Source organism: Dermacentor andersoni, chromosome 3 (assembly GCF_023375885.2).
Source record: "Dermacentor andersoni chromosome 3, qqDerAnde1_hic_scaffold, whole genome shotgun sequence".
Classification (NCBI taxonomy): Eukaryota; Metazoa; Arthropoda; class Arachnida; order Ixodida; family Ixodidae; genus Dermacentor; species Dermacentor andersoni.
In genome coordinates, this window is record NC_092816.1 from 74577746 (window position 1) to 74594747 (window position 17002).

Sequence of the window (17002 nt, forward strand, 5' to 3'; positions counted from 1 at the left end):
AAGCGCAGAAAGAAAACCATACGTGACCTTCAAACTCTCGTGCGCTTGCTGCAAGATAAGATCCAAACAGCCAAGGAGCGTTTTTTCACTGTTACTCTGCCTTCTTACTTGACGAATAAACCACAAAAATTCTGGCCCTACCTATCGAGCGAGCGGCACACCGTATCGCAGATTACTGTTTCAAACGAGACGGTTGTTCAGCATGACGTCATAGCAAGCAAATTTAATTAATTTTTTCAATCTGTATTTGACAGAACTACCTTTAACGGCCCCTCTCCACGGTATCAGTTGGACAATTAAATGCCTGAAATAGATATCGACAAAGAAGGAATTTTTCGACTCTTGCAAAAACTGGATGTAAAGAAACCCTGTGGCCCTGATATTATATCAAACGCATTTTTGCAAAAACATGCACTTTGGACGTCAAAATACTTATACGTAATTTACAGGCGATCTTTGGAAACTTCAGTGATGTCTGACGACTGGCCAAAGGCCGAAGTAACATCTGTGCACAAATCTGGCACTAAACTCGACGTAAGTAACTATAGACTTGTTTCATTAACATGTGCATCCAGTAAATTGTTCGAACATATTATTTATAAGGCCATAATATTACACGTAGAGAATAATAACCTACTATACAGCCGGTCACATGGATTCCGTTCAGGTCTAAGTACTATTACTCAGTTAGCTGAGATAACCCATGATATAGCTACCGCAATAAATAACAGACGCCAAATAGATGCCATTTTCTTAGTTTTCAAAGGCCTTTGATGTTGTTCTTCATCCAGATCTTATTACTAAACAAACTGCCATCGGTGCACACGAGAAAACAGCGTCATGGATCAAGAACTATCTCGAAAACAGAAAGCAATGCGTAGCTGTGAATGATATTATGTCTGATTACATCAACGTTTTTTCTGGTGTTCCACAAGGCTCGGTTCTTGCGCCCCTCCTATTTCTGATCTACATCAATGATATTCGTTCATGCATTCAGCCGCCTATTCAAATGCGCCTATTCGCCTATGATTGCGTCGTGTACGTAATAGTGGATACCAAAGAGGATCAGGCAAAACTAAACGATTCGTTAGCTGCTATACAAATTTGGTCCAACAAATGGGGGATGAAACTGAATGCAACAAAAACTACCAGTATCTCCTTCACACACAAGAAAAATGCATTTCAGTTTACATACACAATAAATAATATACCACTAAGAAAATTCGATGAGGTCACATATCTCGGGGTCACTCTTACAACGAAATTAAATTGGAAAACTCATATAAACATACATGACAAGGCGCTAGGCAAACTACATTTCTTGAGAAGAAAACTTAGAAACACACCTCCTAGTGTTAAATTAAATGCATACAGAACCCTCATTAGACCCGCCTTAGAGTATGCTGACATTATTTGGGCCCCGCACCAGAAGTATTTACCGACAAACTAGAACGCATACAGAACTTAGCATTGAGATATATATATTCAGAATATTCGCGTCAAACGAGCATTACGAACCTGCGCGTCAAGGCTAACGTTCAACCACTGGCTCAACGGAGAATGATTTCCAGATTAAAATTTCTATACTTGCCTTATCACGGCTCCTATCGAATACCACAAGCAACATACATTCAAGCGCCATTCAGACTTTCTGCCTGAACGAATTATAATAAATCAATACGTGCGGCACCATCCCAGCCAAAATAACGCTCACAAGTACTCTTTATTCCCACACGCCATTTCCCATTGGAACATGCTACCCTTTAGAGCCGTAAGCTACCCATCTGCCAACGCATTTATTGACAGTATTGAGAATCTGGAATTCGAATGGTGAAGTTACCTGTATTTCACATGCAGCCTCTGTCGATGCGTACTTATGGTAAACGTTGTTTCTCCTGTTTCACGAACCGCTCATTTAAGCAGAGTGTATGTATTTATTGAGTATGTTCATTTTTGCGTGTGCTAATGCTTTGTTGGATACAGTAGTTTCAGTTTCTTCTCCCTATTTTGTACTGTATTCCATGTTGTAACCACACCTGCATGGGCCTGACGAGCGCCTGCAGTATTGTGAAAAAAATTACAAATGTGCAAATATATAGAGTAATAAATGTGATTAGCTGAAAACTCAGCTTCAGGTGCTTCTTCTTTTTCATTTTGTGTGTGCAGATTTTTAAAAATTGCCAGACGAAGCACGCACTAGTATTTCATAAGCTATTATAGAGCAGTTAGCTGCAGTAAATGCTGGCTAAATGTACTACAGCGCAAGACATGCACAGCACCAATATATTCCATAAACAATAGGAGCGTTACATCTCATGAATTTTTTACAGATAAGATGTACAAGGCACAATATGTTTCCTTCTTTTTCAACAAAAAATCAAGAAAGATAAGTGCTGCCGTTTCCTCCCCTGCGCAGACCATGTGTCAGCACCCCCCCCCCCCCCCGACCCCACACACACACACTCAGACAATAGTTTTCGTATCACTGAGCTCAATACCAAGCGAAATCTGCCAAGGCGATTCGCCAGGATAGGCCAAGAGTGAGCGCGCCACTGGCAAGCGTACAATCAACCACGAAATTTTGTGGAACACGAAATCTGAGAAAAAGCTAAATATCTGCGCAGCCGCAGAACACAACCTAGCATTGCATTTACAGCCTGCACCAGTATATGTCAACAACACTGTGGTGTTCAGTTTTACTGACGACTGTTTCAGGCTGGTAGGAAACTGAACGGTTCCTAAGATCCCGTGGTTTGTAAACTTTTCTGGTTGACTGTACGTCTGGTCTGATCTTATGTTTCGCGTGGTTGGAGGCTAGCTGAGCGTTCAAACCTAATAGAACTACTGAGAGCTGACCGCTACGACACTGATAAGCAGTTTGGCCAAAGTTTAATTTCTACTGGGCGGAGCGGCCGAGCGTTAGCAGAAGATAGACGGCGATAATACGATAGTCGTACTTCCGGAAGTGCGCAATTCCTATAGAAATTCAAAACGCAGATCTTCCCTTAATTCGGCTTGTTCAATAAACTGCATCAATAGATATGCAGAGTAACACTAGGAAAAAGATCACTGACCCAAACACTCGTGATTAATGTCAGCTATTGACCAATAGCAGCCGCGTACGGGAATTTGCTATATGACGAAATACAGCTGCCGGAAAAGAGCGAGGAGAAGGCTTCGGTTGACAAGAGAGTGTTTAAGAAAAGGGCGATTTCGCGCTTCGCTTGGGAGTTTGGCTGACATGTTCACAGGAGCACCCGCTTTCCGCCAACTGCGTTTTTTCAACAAGCCCGAGTGGTGGTTCAGGACCCCTTTAAGCGAAGGACAAAAAAATCCCTAAGGATCCTTTCATTCGAAAGCTTAGAAGTATTTTGATATTACGAGGTAAAGAAAAAAAAAGAGAACTTACTACGCTCTCCTAATACTGTAGCTCATTTTGCGCAGGGTACACGCGCGAAAGAGTTCCGGATATTTCTGCGCAGTCCTTGCGTTCAATACAGAGCTGCAGACTTTCAAGTCTTTTGCCGTCTGGTCAGAAGCATACCCCGCACAGATCAGTACAATCGATGTCTTCATCAATAAGAGCCTAGTCTTATCCACGAGTTCGACCGATAACAACTCTGTCTCCTCAGACCAGGCAACAAGGGCGTAATCTGAGGTATTGTATTCCTGGCAGTGGGCTGCAAAATTCCTAACTACTCCGTGGTGCTGTGTTCCTCCTCAGCAGGCATAATTAACTGCCTAGCGAAGACCTCGTGATGGAAACGCCTTTGCGACGTCGAAATCTTGATTTTGCATTAACTTTCCCGCAAACTGCTTCTTGAGTTCGATTAAGTTCATAATTGATAACGTCACAATTTGACATGTTTGTCGAATGTTTCCTCTTCGATACGCCGATGAGGCATGTGGTAGTTTCGGTTAAAGTTCCGGTTAGCCCGAATCCATTACAATATTGGTTTTGTTTATACCAAGTTTGCTAACATAGTGGCTAGGGGAAGCCAACCAAATTTTGTAACGTTGTAAAATTTTGTAACCTTTAACGTTCATTCGGCATGTCCGTTTAAGCGAGTTTTGTTTTCTCAGTGTCCATTGTATTTGAAACTTCTTGTCAAGTTCTTGGTATGTAGCGTGTATGTGCGTGTGCGTGTGCGTGTGTTTCTCTAAGCAACTTAGAAATTTTTTTATTACTGTTCTCCCGTTCAGTGCTTTTTGTTTGTTTTCAGCTGCTATTTCGTCAAAGCGGGTTTTTCAACAGCCAAACCTCCCATAACGTCGCAAATGAACAAAACAACAACAACACATTTTGCTCAAAGGCAGGCGCGCGCGCACAAACGAAACTAGGAAGAAAAAAAAAGCCGCCTCTTTGGCTCAGGTGCTATGGCGTTCCGCTGTGGAACACGAGGTCCGGGTTCGATGCCGGCCGCGTGCTCAGAGTCCCTAGCTACGGCATGCGTCGTAATCAGACCGTGCACGTCAAACCCCAGAATTGAATTTAATGTCAGTAGGAACGAAAAGGTCAACGCAATACTACGTTTCATTCGTGCTTTTCGTACCTACTTGTGCCAGTGTACGCACGTCCGGCGTTTAGTAACCCCGTACCAAGTTGCTCAACATTGAGTCGCTCTAAGCGGCGCCACACCTTCTCACCTGTATGAGGGGCCTGTGCGGGCGGCGGCAGAGGCGGAGGCGTCGGCTGGCCCGAGCTCCTTTTGGACGTCTCCTCATCCGAGCTGAGCTGGTAATCCACAGTGCTTCCACTTTCGGCGCCGCCGGTGTCTTCGTCCTCTTGCGAAGCGGACGCCTTCCAGCGGGACCGTTTACGCGGACCGTTGCGAAGCGGGGGCGTCGTCACCGCTGCCGACGTGCCGTCACCGTGGTCGTCGACGGACAGGCGCCCTGGCCCCAACCTCGTGGCACCACCAGCCCTGTCTTCCTCGTTGCCGTCCCCAGCACTGGGCGTTGCCGCAGTGGCTGGTCGCGCGTTGGGTCGCCTGCCCGGCCTTCGGGCGGGCGGCGGCGAGTCGCCCTGAACGGGCGTCAATGGCGGAGGCTGTGTCACGCCCGAGTCGTCACCTCTCGTGGAGTCCCCGGGTGTAGACTTTCTAAGTAGGCCCTGCGACGAAGAGGTCAGCAGTGTCACTACACGCACTATGAACGATGGTGAAACTTTTAGGGTAAATCGCAGTGTTTTCGGCGAATGGGCGCTGTAACAAGTCTCGAAAGAACGATAATTTGAGGACGGCAGGAGATGCAAGTGCTGGTCTGAAACACTTTTCATGGACCTTTGCTTCACCGCTAAAAAGGTTTATCTCACAGGTTAGTAGGCTAGTACGCTAGCAGAATGACTATAGAGAGCTATCTAATGCAGTTACGAGCATTTCATAGCACCTCCTCGTTGGTGGACTTGTTGGTGGGCGGTTACATTACTTTTCCTTTAGTGTACCCGCATATGCGGCCACTCCTCGCAATAGCATACAGTATACGCGAGAATAGTCCATTCCACAGAACTGCAATACACAGTCGCAGTATCGCCCGTAAGGCAAAGCATTCATTGCGAGAGCAATGAATTAGACAATCACGCAAAGTCAGGATCGTATTTCTGGCGACCTCATAAATTTAGGTAATTCGTTTATTAATTGAACAAACAATAATGTCCCAACCGTATAGGCAAACATGAACAGATCTTCCCCGAAGACCTCCATCACTCAATGACAGCAAGTGGTCGCAGTCAGAAGAGCCTGCCGCCGGGAGCTAACGCTCCGTGCTGCTGCTCGCTTCATGATTTTAACTGTGCCACGTCTCAGAAGCTCAGTATACGCGACCACCACCAGTAAGTGCACGGGTAGTCGGCGCGCATGAAATCACTAGCCATCTCGGCTCGCCCTTAGACGTAGCACCCGCTGCATGTTACCTCCAACATAAGGCACGCTGCAAGGCCACGCTGTGGGCCATACTGTGGGCCATACGCATCGACAGCGGGGCTAGGGGTGAAGAAGCCCAATATTGTCCCTCAATATGCGCTGGATCACGTGATCCACAACATTTGGCCCGCGCGAAGACACGAAGCCACAATCCTTCTCGGCTCGCCGTCCTCGCACACCACCCCTTGCACCCGTAGCATACGGCGCACGGGTGCCCCCTGCTCGCACACTTTAACCTCATGGAGACAGCGAAATTCACCTACAGTATCTATTGCTATCGCAATAAGAGAACGCCATCGGTGTCAGTGTTTCGGACGCACGTTCCGGGTGGTACCCTGCTATCACGTGGTAAGAAAGGGCTGCGTTCATACGGCAAGCCTTCATTCACAGAAGCATGAAGTCTGTACTTCCCATTTGTCTCACATCGGTGGGACGCAAGTCTAACGATAAAATAAGGCAGGTTAGAAGTAGAGAAGCAGGCTCGGAACAAGCGGCGAAGTTGACGAGTAGCTCAATAGGCTCCAGTCACTATCGGGAACACAAATTAGTTGAGTGCTTGAATTTCCCCCTTTTTTTTTCCTACACCAACAACTCATCCGCGTGTGGTGACAAGCAAACTGTTTAATTTGTGCAACCATTCATTCACTAATTGAAACTTTATATGCAGTACAGAGGCCGGAGATTTAGTTTCGGCCTACGGTTACATTTTCATTCTGAATAACTGAAACATTAAATCAATGGAGATAACCCAGACTGGATAACCTATTAATGAAAGAAATGAGCGAACCGTGACGTAAAACTCGAGATCACAATTTCAGAAGCAAGATTAACAGCTACTCATATTAAATGAATGCGGTGCTCACAAAAGACCGCTAAGACAGGTAGGAACTCTATGTTTCCTTTTTCAATGTGAAAAGAAATAAAAACATAATTCATTCAAGTAACAATATCATGCTCCAAGCGCTTTGGTCTCCACGCTGTATTGACAAGCCCAAAAAATCCGGTCCTCAACGACAGAAAGCGAAGGTCGCATATTCGGCAGCTGGTGACTGTTCGGTTTGCAGCAAGCAAGCAAATGTTATGCACGCTCTGGAGATGAAATACCTAATCAGAAATTTTCTGAAGGCATCATGCGTGCATTTTGTCGAGGCACTTTGAACAATGCTATCAAAGTATGCATGCACATAATTCATATCTGCGTTGTTGCTGTTGATTCCATAAGCTTCACAGCGTCCAGCTTTAATCCAGCATGATACGAGTATTCTGCTAAACTGCGAGTGCAATACAAGCGGCCCTTATACGGCGAATTTTTCGGGTTTTACTATAGAAGCACCGCCATTTCACGTTTTATTAATCTTAAGCAATCAAAACGCACGCAGTAACCAAATACAGAGGAAGACGAGCTTAGTCATTACATTTAGCTAGGCCACGATGCTAACGTGAACCCAGCAAGTGATAATTTGGCTCACCGAGCAGGCCCCATGTGGTTTTGAAAATGTAGATGCATATTTTATTCTATCTACTTTGAATACATTACACTTCATTAGAATTCCTTATGACTAATGAATGTGGGGTTGTATTTCTTTCTCCATTTTTAATGCCACTTAACGTCTTCGACTGCGTTAGTACTTGGTGCAATCGCAGGAATGGCGTCTGACTGTACGCACATGCGGCAGAAGTGGAGAGGCCTCTAACGATAGGGCATTACAAAAGCCATTTCTATACGGAGCCAAAAAAGAACAGGCCAAACATACCACGACAACGTCGGAGTTAATCTGGCACAAGCATCAGGAACTGTACATTATAAACAATGTTGCGCATTGAAATAACCACTATCAAAGGCAATCTTAAAAATAATAATAAGGATAATAATAATCTACTGCCTCTTTCAGTGGCAGTGTACTGCACCGATAGGCGTGGCACAGGTCACTGTATAATAATCTACAAGACGCCCCAATTGCTCTATCTAAATAAGAGGAAACCTGTGTACTGTGGATTTCTTGTGAAAGTTTCTCCCTTTTACTTGATGCTGTTCCCTTACCTAATGTTTCCTTCTTTTTCTTTTAGTTTAGCCTCGGGCTCCTCAGTAGCCAAACATTATGTACTGTCGTTGTTCAAAAACGACAAAAATGGGCCAAGAAGCTGAGTGTAATCTTAGAAGAAATATACTACGGCATATACACAGTTCCCTATCGAACTGTATTCTTGCATTTCACTCACTAATTATACTAGTTACATTAATTACCTTCTTGCTTAGACTTTACAGCGCATGTTTATCATGGAAAATTGCAAAACATTTTCATAAAGTCTACTTAAGTCTTTCTCGATTTCGAAATGAATGTGGACAGACATAGGTGGCATCAAATTATTCGTTGAATTTCCCAGATTACGAACGCGGTGTCGCCAAGCGCGGCTCATCGTTGAATAATTTTGCGACACAAAACTGTAGCGTAAAATGAGGTTGCCGTCGGACTTCCGTCTTACCACGAAATTATTCCGATCGGCACTTTGTGCATCTATCATGTTGACGAACAGTCCCTTCAGCAGCAGAGGCGAGACACCGCTTTATTGCGTGCAATGTCAAAGCCTCTTTTTACGCCTCCATTCTACGTCACAGCTGGTTTGCACCGCGGTCTGCGCTTTGTGGTTTCGTGTGGGAAAGCAAGTAACTTGAAATAATAATTGGACGCCAGTTATTCAGCTTACATGGCCATTATTAGATGTAGAAACACTTAAACATTTATGAGAATTCTGTTCAACTTGCTAATAATATTCCGTAAGTTATCCACTAAGAATTTCGTTAATGTAATTAGCTTAATAGACTGCTTTAGTCTTTCTTGTAAATGATGTCCACCTGGACTGACAAATTCTCTGTAGAGACGTCATTCCAGTAAGTACTGTAGGCATTAATCTAAGTATTCGAAGAAAAAGAAGAGCATCAGTATCGCCCGAAAGGCGAAGCGTTGATAGCGATAGCATAGTCGCAGACAACTCATGAAGTCAGGTTTGTAGTTCGATCGGCCGTATAAATTGCAGTAAACATTCCGTTACCAATTAAATGAACAAGCACGGTGTCCCACGCGCACAGGCAGGCATGATCAGGTCTCATTCGATTCCCCGCGAAGACCAGCAGTCCCAACGTTGGCGTGAGGAAGACTACAGGTAGAGGGGAACGAACGCGTCGCACTGCCTGTCGCTTGAGCGCGTCTCCGAAACGTGAGATTACGCGGCCTCTAACTCTAGGCACACTGGAAGACATAGCACATGTACGTACCGCTCCATCTCGGCTCATCCACACCCTTGCAAACTCCGCTGATTAAACTACCTCCTAGATAAAACGCGCGAACCACGTACGCGCTCAGCTGTGCCGGCAGCCAGCGCCGCCACGGCCGCACTAGAGAAGGAGACGCGCCTTCATCTCCTCCCTGCCCCCCCCCCCCTTTGTGCGCGCTTGATCTTGTGACATTCAACTACAGTGAATTGAAATGCTACACTAGCGGCGCGAGCGGAGGGTGCACCAGTGCATTGGCTGAGGCAAAATCCCGTAGCCGCCGTCGAGTGGCAATGCTGCGCCTTTAAACACGAAAGTTTCTTTTTTTTTTTTTTATATCGAGGTCCACCATCAACTTCCTATAATGGATGTGACGCTAGCGCCAACGCGTAAAATATGATCTCTCTCTTGACAAGGATGGCGCCGCCATCTAGGAGCGGTGAAGCTAAGTAGTGCATCATGACAGCAACGAGTCAGGGTGTCTACCAAGTTGACATTTCCAAATTCCCCGAGTTTTCCAGGTTTTCCCTGAGTGCCTTTGCAAAATTCCCTGAGTGATGCAGAACTATGTTTTATGTCAAGACGGGCTGAAACCATATCGCCCGATGCTGTTACTCTCTAGTACGCATACGAAAAAAATTTCTTTTTTTTTAAACGACTTAGTCCAATTTGAATACTAAGGTGTAGTGTTTATGTTATTTAAAAAGAGAAGAGAAGGGAGGGGTTAGGAAAATGCACAGCAAATAAAATGTCTTCGAAAAAAATTGCAAATCGAGTCTAACATTCTCAAGTACGAATAAAAAGGAGATGCATACAGAAGCAAATATTTTCGAATATGAGCTATTTCTATCAACTTTCTATCAGCTCAGTGGTATGAGGCCCAAACCTTGTCACAATTGAGATTCTCTCTCAACAGCTCGTAAGTCAACTTCAACTGTCCTGACATACTCTCAGCCCGCGCACGACGCCTCAGTGTTGTGTTTCACTGCTTTAAAGAAGTTACTTGGTTTGGATGAGGGACACCTGTATCTCGGCATCAGCCAACACTGTTTTTTGAGCTCAAACTCCTTCAAAACGGCTGCAGCACGCTTCCTTTCCCGTTCATTCCTCAATTCATAGGTCCTTTCTGTTCTTCTCCTCTTTCCACCACTCGTTTGCCCCACGGGCCATATGAAACATCTTCTTGGTCAGTTGCACAGTCCACGTACGGTTTTTCTAACTCCCCAGGTGCCGCGACAACATCAGAAAGATCGGCCAGGTGGAAAAATGAATGCATGTCATTTACCGCCCTTAAAAGCTCAAACCACCACAGGCACATTCGAAAACACTCTGAAGGCCTGCCGGTACATAGGCATATCGGCGCTCGTACTGTGACAGGAAATACTGGGTGCACGCGTGTGTAATTAAGGAATACACACTGTGTACCATGGCAATAGCCCCTTCCCATGCTTGTTATGCTTCACTGTAATACTTTTGCGTATGCTTCACCGAGTAACACTTGTGTACGGAGACGAAGCTGACTTTCGGGAATCGGCTTCATGCAACGCAAAGTGCTTTCCAAGCTTCTAAGCCAATCACGAGGACCACAAAGGCGGAGTCCGTGCTATTGCTGACAGCAGCGAATTATTTCAGTAAAGAACACAGCATCCAACGGCAAGAAGCTTAATAGCGAACGTCGAAGCACCTAGGCTTAGCGGTGCCGCCGTAGTGGCTACGGCGGCCAGCGGATTTGCGTGCGAGAGCGCCGGTTCGAGGCGGCAAGGTAATCAAAATGGCAGCGGTGGCAGCTTTGATTAAGGCCGCTTCGGATTTGCGGTCACGGCAGAACCTCCAGAAACTCGGACGGCGAAGAGTTCTTACGTCCGAAATTTCAGACGTTCTGATACATTGACTCTATATATGGGGCACGTGGTGGTGCCGCGAAGCCGTCCAAATTATCGGGAATACGGAAAGTCGGTCGTTGACTGTGCACTGGCAACTCCTCCAGCCGATGACAGGGAGTCAAAGACGATTCATTACATTCCTATCTGTTACTGGAGCCAGCATTACCTCGGCTTTCGACCATTTCAATAAAATTACAGCTAAATTTCCCTGATAGAAGCACAAATTCCCCGAGTTTTCCCTGAGTTTTTCCAGACTACTCAATATCCCTGAGAATTCCCGGTTTTCCCAGTTGGTAGACACCCTGCGAGTGCCTACAGTGAGCGATTCGGTAGTCTAAGCGCGGGGGAGGCCCCAACACGGTGTAGCCTGGTGTAGGCGGTGTAGGCCCTCTGTTGAGGTGACGACGCAGCTTCCGCACAAGGTTTGACTTTCGCGTCCGATTAGCCTGTGACGCCTCGTCGCCTACGGAGCGCAGCTTCTACATGCACCAGCAGTGCTTACACGCCGTCTACTGCTTCGCTTTCGATGGCACCAACTAACAAAACGGCTACTCTAGGCGGCACACAAAGGCAACGACGCTGACGGGGCAATCTCGCTTTGGTCCGGCGAGAGACACGCAAGCGCGAAACAAAGTTCGTGCGCATTCGCGGTGCACGCTGCAAGCTCTGCCGCTAGCATTCCTTAAACTCAAAGCGTCACAACACAACTGGCTGCCCGAGATCCTACATAGGCGGACCAAAATACTCTTACCTTCGCCAAAGCGAATCGGCGGCAGGACGCCGCTCGCCAACAGGACGCCGCTCGCCAACAGGACGCCCCTCGCCAAGCAAATTTGTAACACGTTCGCCGACCCCCAAATCGTGTGCCTTTCTCGGCAGCGGACCGTAAGTTCACAAAGCGATTTCAACTTCTGTGAAGACACATTTCACTTTCGTGTTCTACCGATTTCTATGGAAGAATAAACAATCGTATTCTTTTTCTCTTCCTTTTTCTAGGTACTGGTGCGCGCGCGCTCGGGCTTTCAGGCTGTAAAGTTCGCGACTCTTGAGAATCTTGGTAGCTTCCCTAGGTGCTGCTGACGCAGTATTTTTAGGAACATTGTTTCGCTCCAGGCTGCCGCAGCAGCTATATGGACGGCCCCAAGTCATCCTTGTTATGCGCACAAACCGACGCCAAACTTCACAAGAAAGAGGAGCGAAACTTCTGACGCGCCTTCTTCCTTTTGTATATTTAATATGAGAAAGAATAGTATAGGGGCTTTACTTACTCTACAACCTGTTTCCATAATTAACTTGCATGATGCATTAGTTGACCTCGCATGGATCATGAACAATAAATTAAGAATACACCACATTCCCTTTCTAAATTTGGTTTGTTTATTCTTACGAAGTGTTACAAAGCTTAGTGTTGATAGTGGCAAAAACAAGGACACCTGTCTGGAATTTCGCGTCATCCCGGCGATATATACTAGGCACTGCATGCCTGCAAATTATGTAGAGCATGAGTGGACAAACATTTCAAGTATAGTGTCGTATACGGAAGAATAAGAAGGAAGTCGCGTGGGGTACAATATAGAAAAAAGGAAGGTAATGTGCATGCACCAATCGCATCGTTCTTCTGTCTTCTTTAAATACAACATATTGGCGACGAGGATTCAACCCATTCAAGGGAAAGTTTCCTGGTGATTTCCCCTGCTAGATTACCACAATGAGTGTTCCGGGATTACAACCGCCACCGGCCACCGCCTTCCCTGACTTCACCTGGTCATCCGGCTGTCCCATGGGACCAGTGGAAATAAGCCTTGGAGACGTATATGGTGGCTTCCGCATCTTCAGAGTTTCCAGCCGAACGCCGCAGAGCGATTCTGATCACCTGTCATGGTATGAAGGGGCAGCAGGATTCCTCTACACTGAAGTGAGTGCACTTGTCGTCGGGCTCTGCTGCCGACCCTTCGAGTGCAGGTGACACCATGCTGACGAAGGATGCGTACGATTCTGCCGTCTCCTTGTTTTCTGACAATTTCAAGCATTCAGTCAACGTCATCTTGGCTCGACAGCGGTTCGGTCACCGAGCTCAACATACAGCTGAGGCAGTGGAAGAATACATGGCTGATTTACAACCCCTCATTGTTGACTGCAATATTGCAGGCCTTACTGGTGAGCTGCTACGTGATCAGCTTGTTTCGAAAAGCGTCGAATCATCATTTACGTGAGCAGTTACTTTTTCAAGGCTCCTGCCTGCCGCTCTCACGAACTCTCACAATCGCAAATCAGTACGAACAGGCCTTCTCGCAATGACCTTCTAAAGCGGGCCTCAAACTCAACCGTCACAGAACTCACGTTGCTCGGGCATGTTTTGAAGGGTAAAGGAGCTTTTCCACTAGCATAATCTATTCAAGCGATAAAAAATCTCCTGCGCCTTCAAACGTAAATTAACTTCGTTCTCTCCTAGGCCTGGCGGGATTTTACTCGAAGTATGTTCCGCGTTTTTCAGATGTTGTGGAATCTTTACGGCCATTGCTTCGAGGCAACGAACCATTTGCTCGGACACCAGTTGCTGGACAGACTAGGCACGGTGCTGCAACAATAAGGGAAATCTACAGACAGTTGCCTTTGCCTCCCTCAAATTGAGCCCACAAGAACGAATACATTCTGCAGGCAAACGTGAAGCCTTAGCACGCGTTTGGGCCTGGGCACATTGGCGCGTCTATTTTTGGGGTCAACCCTTTGACTTGCGAACTGACCATAGTGCTCTCGTCACCACGTCAACGAAATGTAGTGGACAAAGGCCAATGCGTATTTTACGTGTTACCACTATGTACCACTACACCATGTTACTATGTTATGTGTTACTACTATGTTACCACTACACCATACACTACCGCAAAAGAAGTGACAATGTGGTGGCTCATGCGCTCTTTCGACTACCTTTACAAGGAGAAGCTAGTGAATTTGCTGTTTAAGATGAGTTTGTTGCCTTCTTCCTCTGATGGTAACGATCACAGAACTCCAAGCAGCGAGTGCAACTGAAAGTAACATTGCAAAAGTTATGGACTTCGTCATCCTGGCCTCATAAAAATATCTAGAAGAGAAGCTGTCATATTTTCATCTACGTGCAGAACTGTCAATGGTACACCACTTCACCATGGTGACAAGATAGTGGTTCCAAGTAACCTTACTCGTTGTTTGATGGAAGTTGCACACGACTCCCATTCGGGAATCAGTCGTACGAAAAGTCGACTGTGAGAGTTGTAATGGTGGCCTCGAAAGGATTAACACATTGAACAACTAGTTAAAAGCTGTGTTGTTTGTCAGTCCGGTGATAAGTCAGCGCTACCAGTTGCAGCACCCATCAGCCAGTAACTTTCCCTGAGAAACCTTCGTAGAAGGTTGGTATGGGTATTATTACTCCTTTTGAACAAGCTCACATCAATTGTCGTTGTGCACTGACACTTATTATCAAAACAAATGGCCAGAAGGTAATTTTTCAACACAAGTTTCTAGAGCGAGGGTGAAGAATTTTCTGGTTCAAGCATTTGCTCGTGAAGGCTGCCCCAATGAGATAGCTTCCAAACATGAACCGCATTTCGGCTCGGCTGAACTTGAAGATTTCCTTCAGGAACGTGGTATACACCTTTGTTTCTCGTTTGTCTGTTACCCTCAAGCAAACGGTCTTGTAAAAAGGTACAACAGAGTTCTGAAGTCTGTTGTGCAGATGGCAGTATATAAACGGCGTGATACTCGCGTCGCTGTCAGATTATTAGGGCGCCTACCACTGCACATCTCAGGCCACAACGGGAGTTCAACCCGCCGTCTTGTTGCATGCGCGATTGCCAGGAACGCAATTAAACATTGTTGGCCTGCCGGACAACTCTTTTCATGAAAATCCAGCATAGGCAATAAAAATGCTGTCTCAGTGTCAAGAACAGGCTTCATCAAAGCTTTACACAGGTGGACGTCACGGAGCTCTAGCGAGACAATTTGCCGTCTGCGACTACGTCCGCGCAAGAATGCGTACAGCTCGCGGCAAGATTTCTTCACAGTTCTCAGACTCCAAGAGGATTATCGGGCAACGAGGACCAGCGTCCTTTCTTTTGGAAGACGGTCGAGTATGGAACGCTTCCAGGCTTCAAGCAATACACCCAGAAGCTGTGAAGAAATTCACAACGCTTCGTCCTGGTTTCTTAGAGTGGGCTCTACTATTACCCGACCCGCCTCTTCAAGTTAGCACGTTGCCTTCGGCTGAGCAGCCTGTCGACTGTCCATCTACGTCACGGCAAGCGATAACAACACAAGCGCACAACAGTGAATTAAGTAAAGAGCCGTCTTCAACACGGGAAGAACAGACCAGCCCATCACCACGGAGAAGCGTTTGAGTTAAGAAAGCGCCCTTAAAACTGGGGGACTGCACGCTACTCAAGGAATAGTTTTTTTTTTCATCAGCCGAGGAAATATCGTATATGGAAGAAGAGGACGGATGGTCGCGCGGGGGACAATAAAGAAAGTAAGATGATATACATGCACCGATTAGATCATTCTTATATCTTCTTCTAAATACAAGTAGTTAATAAATTAACGCATGCATGGTCAGTATTCTGTGGGCTAAGGTAAATGTGCACAGAAATTTTATCGCTGCTGATAAGCCTGGTAATTTCCATAGAAGTTAATCGACTATAGGCGCATTAACAAAATCACGATTTAAAAAAACGTTTCAGCGATTCCGCCGGCTTTAAACTTATTTAATACGACAGCACATACTGCCGCAAACGCTTTCAGTTTAGCACAAAACTTTTGCAATCCTTTGCAAGCTCCTCTACTGTATGAAGCGAAAAGAACGACACAAAGGCGATGACAGCAGTTGCATGAAGACGACGGAGGCCGCAGTGTAATTTAACAGATGAAAGGAGAAAACACAGTTACACGCTCAAATCAAAGTTGCGCTCGCTCGCAGTGAGCCGCTACAGTCTGCAAAAAAGAAGACGAGGGATCGAGCATTTGCTGTTAGCTTTGCCATGCAGCAGCTTGTGGGGTTCTACGACGGAAAACTTATTCCGTGCTGTCGTGGCTAGACAATATCGTGCCCGGTTCTGCAAATATGAGTTGGTGCTGACCACGCAGACGGTAAGCACAGAGGAAGAACAAAATTGTGCCCTAAACTTATGTATACCTTTCAGCTCTGCGGGTGTGCATACGCCTCGTAGAGGGATGCCGCCACTAAGTCGCCCAAATCACAAAATATTGGGAAGCAACACGGAAGAACACTACTGAGTGCACTGCCCGTATGTAGCATAATGTCAACCGGGTCTATGATACCTAAAGACGCTATAGAAGGCTCCGTAAGCAAATGCGCAACCGCATTCGATAGATCTTTCTACTTTAATTCAAAGAGTACTGACACACATTTTCCAACTTGCAGGAACTCTTATGACACGCGCAACTCGCCCTTAAAAGGATGACACTTCATAAGTATGAAGGTCGAGAAGCACATACGGGAATTTCAGTTTGATCTTACAGTTGCGACCGAAACTACGGGTCTAGGGTCGCTGATATTACAGTGACGTCAGTACACATAGCAATGTTTCCTGACATCATGTCGCAACAAGACGTTCATATCACCACAACGTTCTTCATGAATAGACAAGACCGCTGCGCTATAGTTTCTTCTGGCTGCGTTCGCGCGTGGGGGCCGCAGCCATCGCATCATGACCCATACCCCTTGTGAGTAACGAAACGGAAACTGGTTGGCTGCAAGAAGTACTATAGCAAATACATTTACAGCACTCTGACACTTGTCAGCATTTGTGCTAGGGCTTGAGGCGTGTCGTTATGTCATATCTTCTTGAAAGCAAGAAGCAAATAACACTTCTAACAGCGAAAGAGTACATGATGCTCGTCCCTCTGAGCAGCCACTTTATTTTTCCTGAACT

The 17002-nt window shown here is 46.0% G+C and overlaps 1 protein-coding gene across 3 annotated transcripts in view; it reads right to left on the bottom strand.

Annotated features, from left to right (window-relative positions):
• Positions 1–17002, bottom strand: part of LOC126545022 (uncharacterized) — a 220724-nt gene that overhangs the window by 49002 nt on the left and 154720 nt on the right. For all 3 annotated transcript variants that reach the window (XM_050192653.3, XM_050192646.3, XM_055061804.2), the window contains exon 3: positions 4648–5113. In XM_050192653.3, the coding sequence (XP_050048610.2) occupies positions 4648–5113 (466 nt within the window). The remainder of the gene's footprint in view (positions 1–4647; positions 5114–17002) is intronic.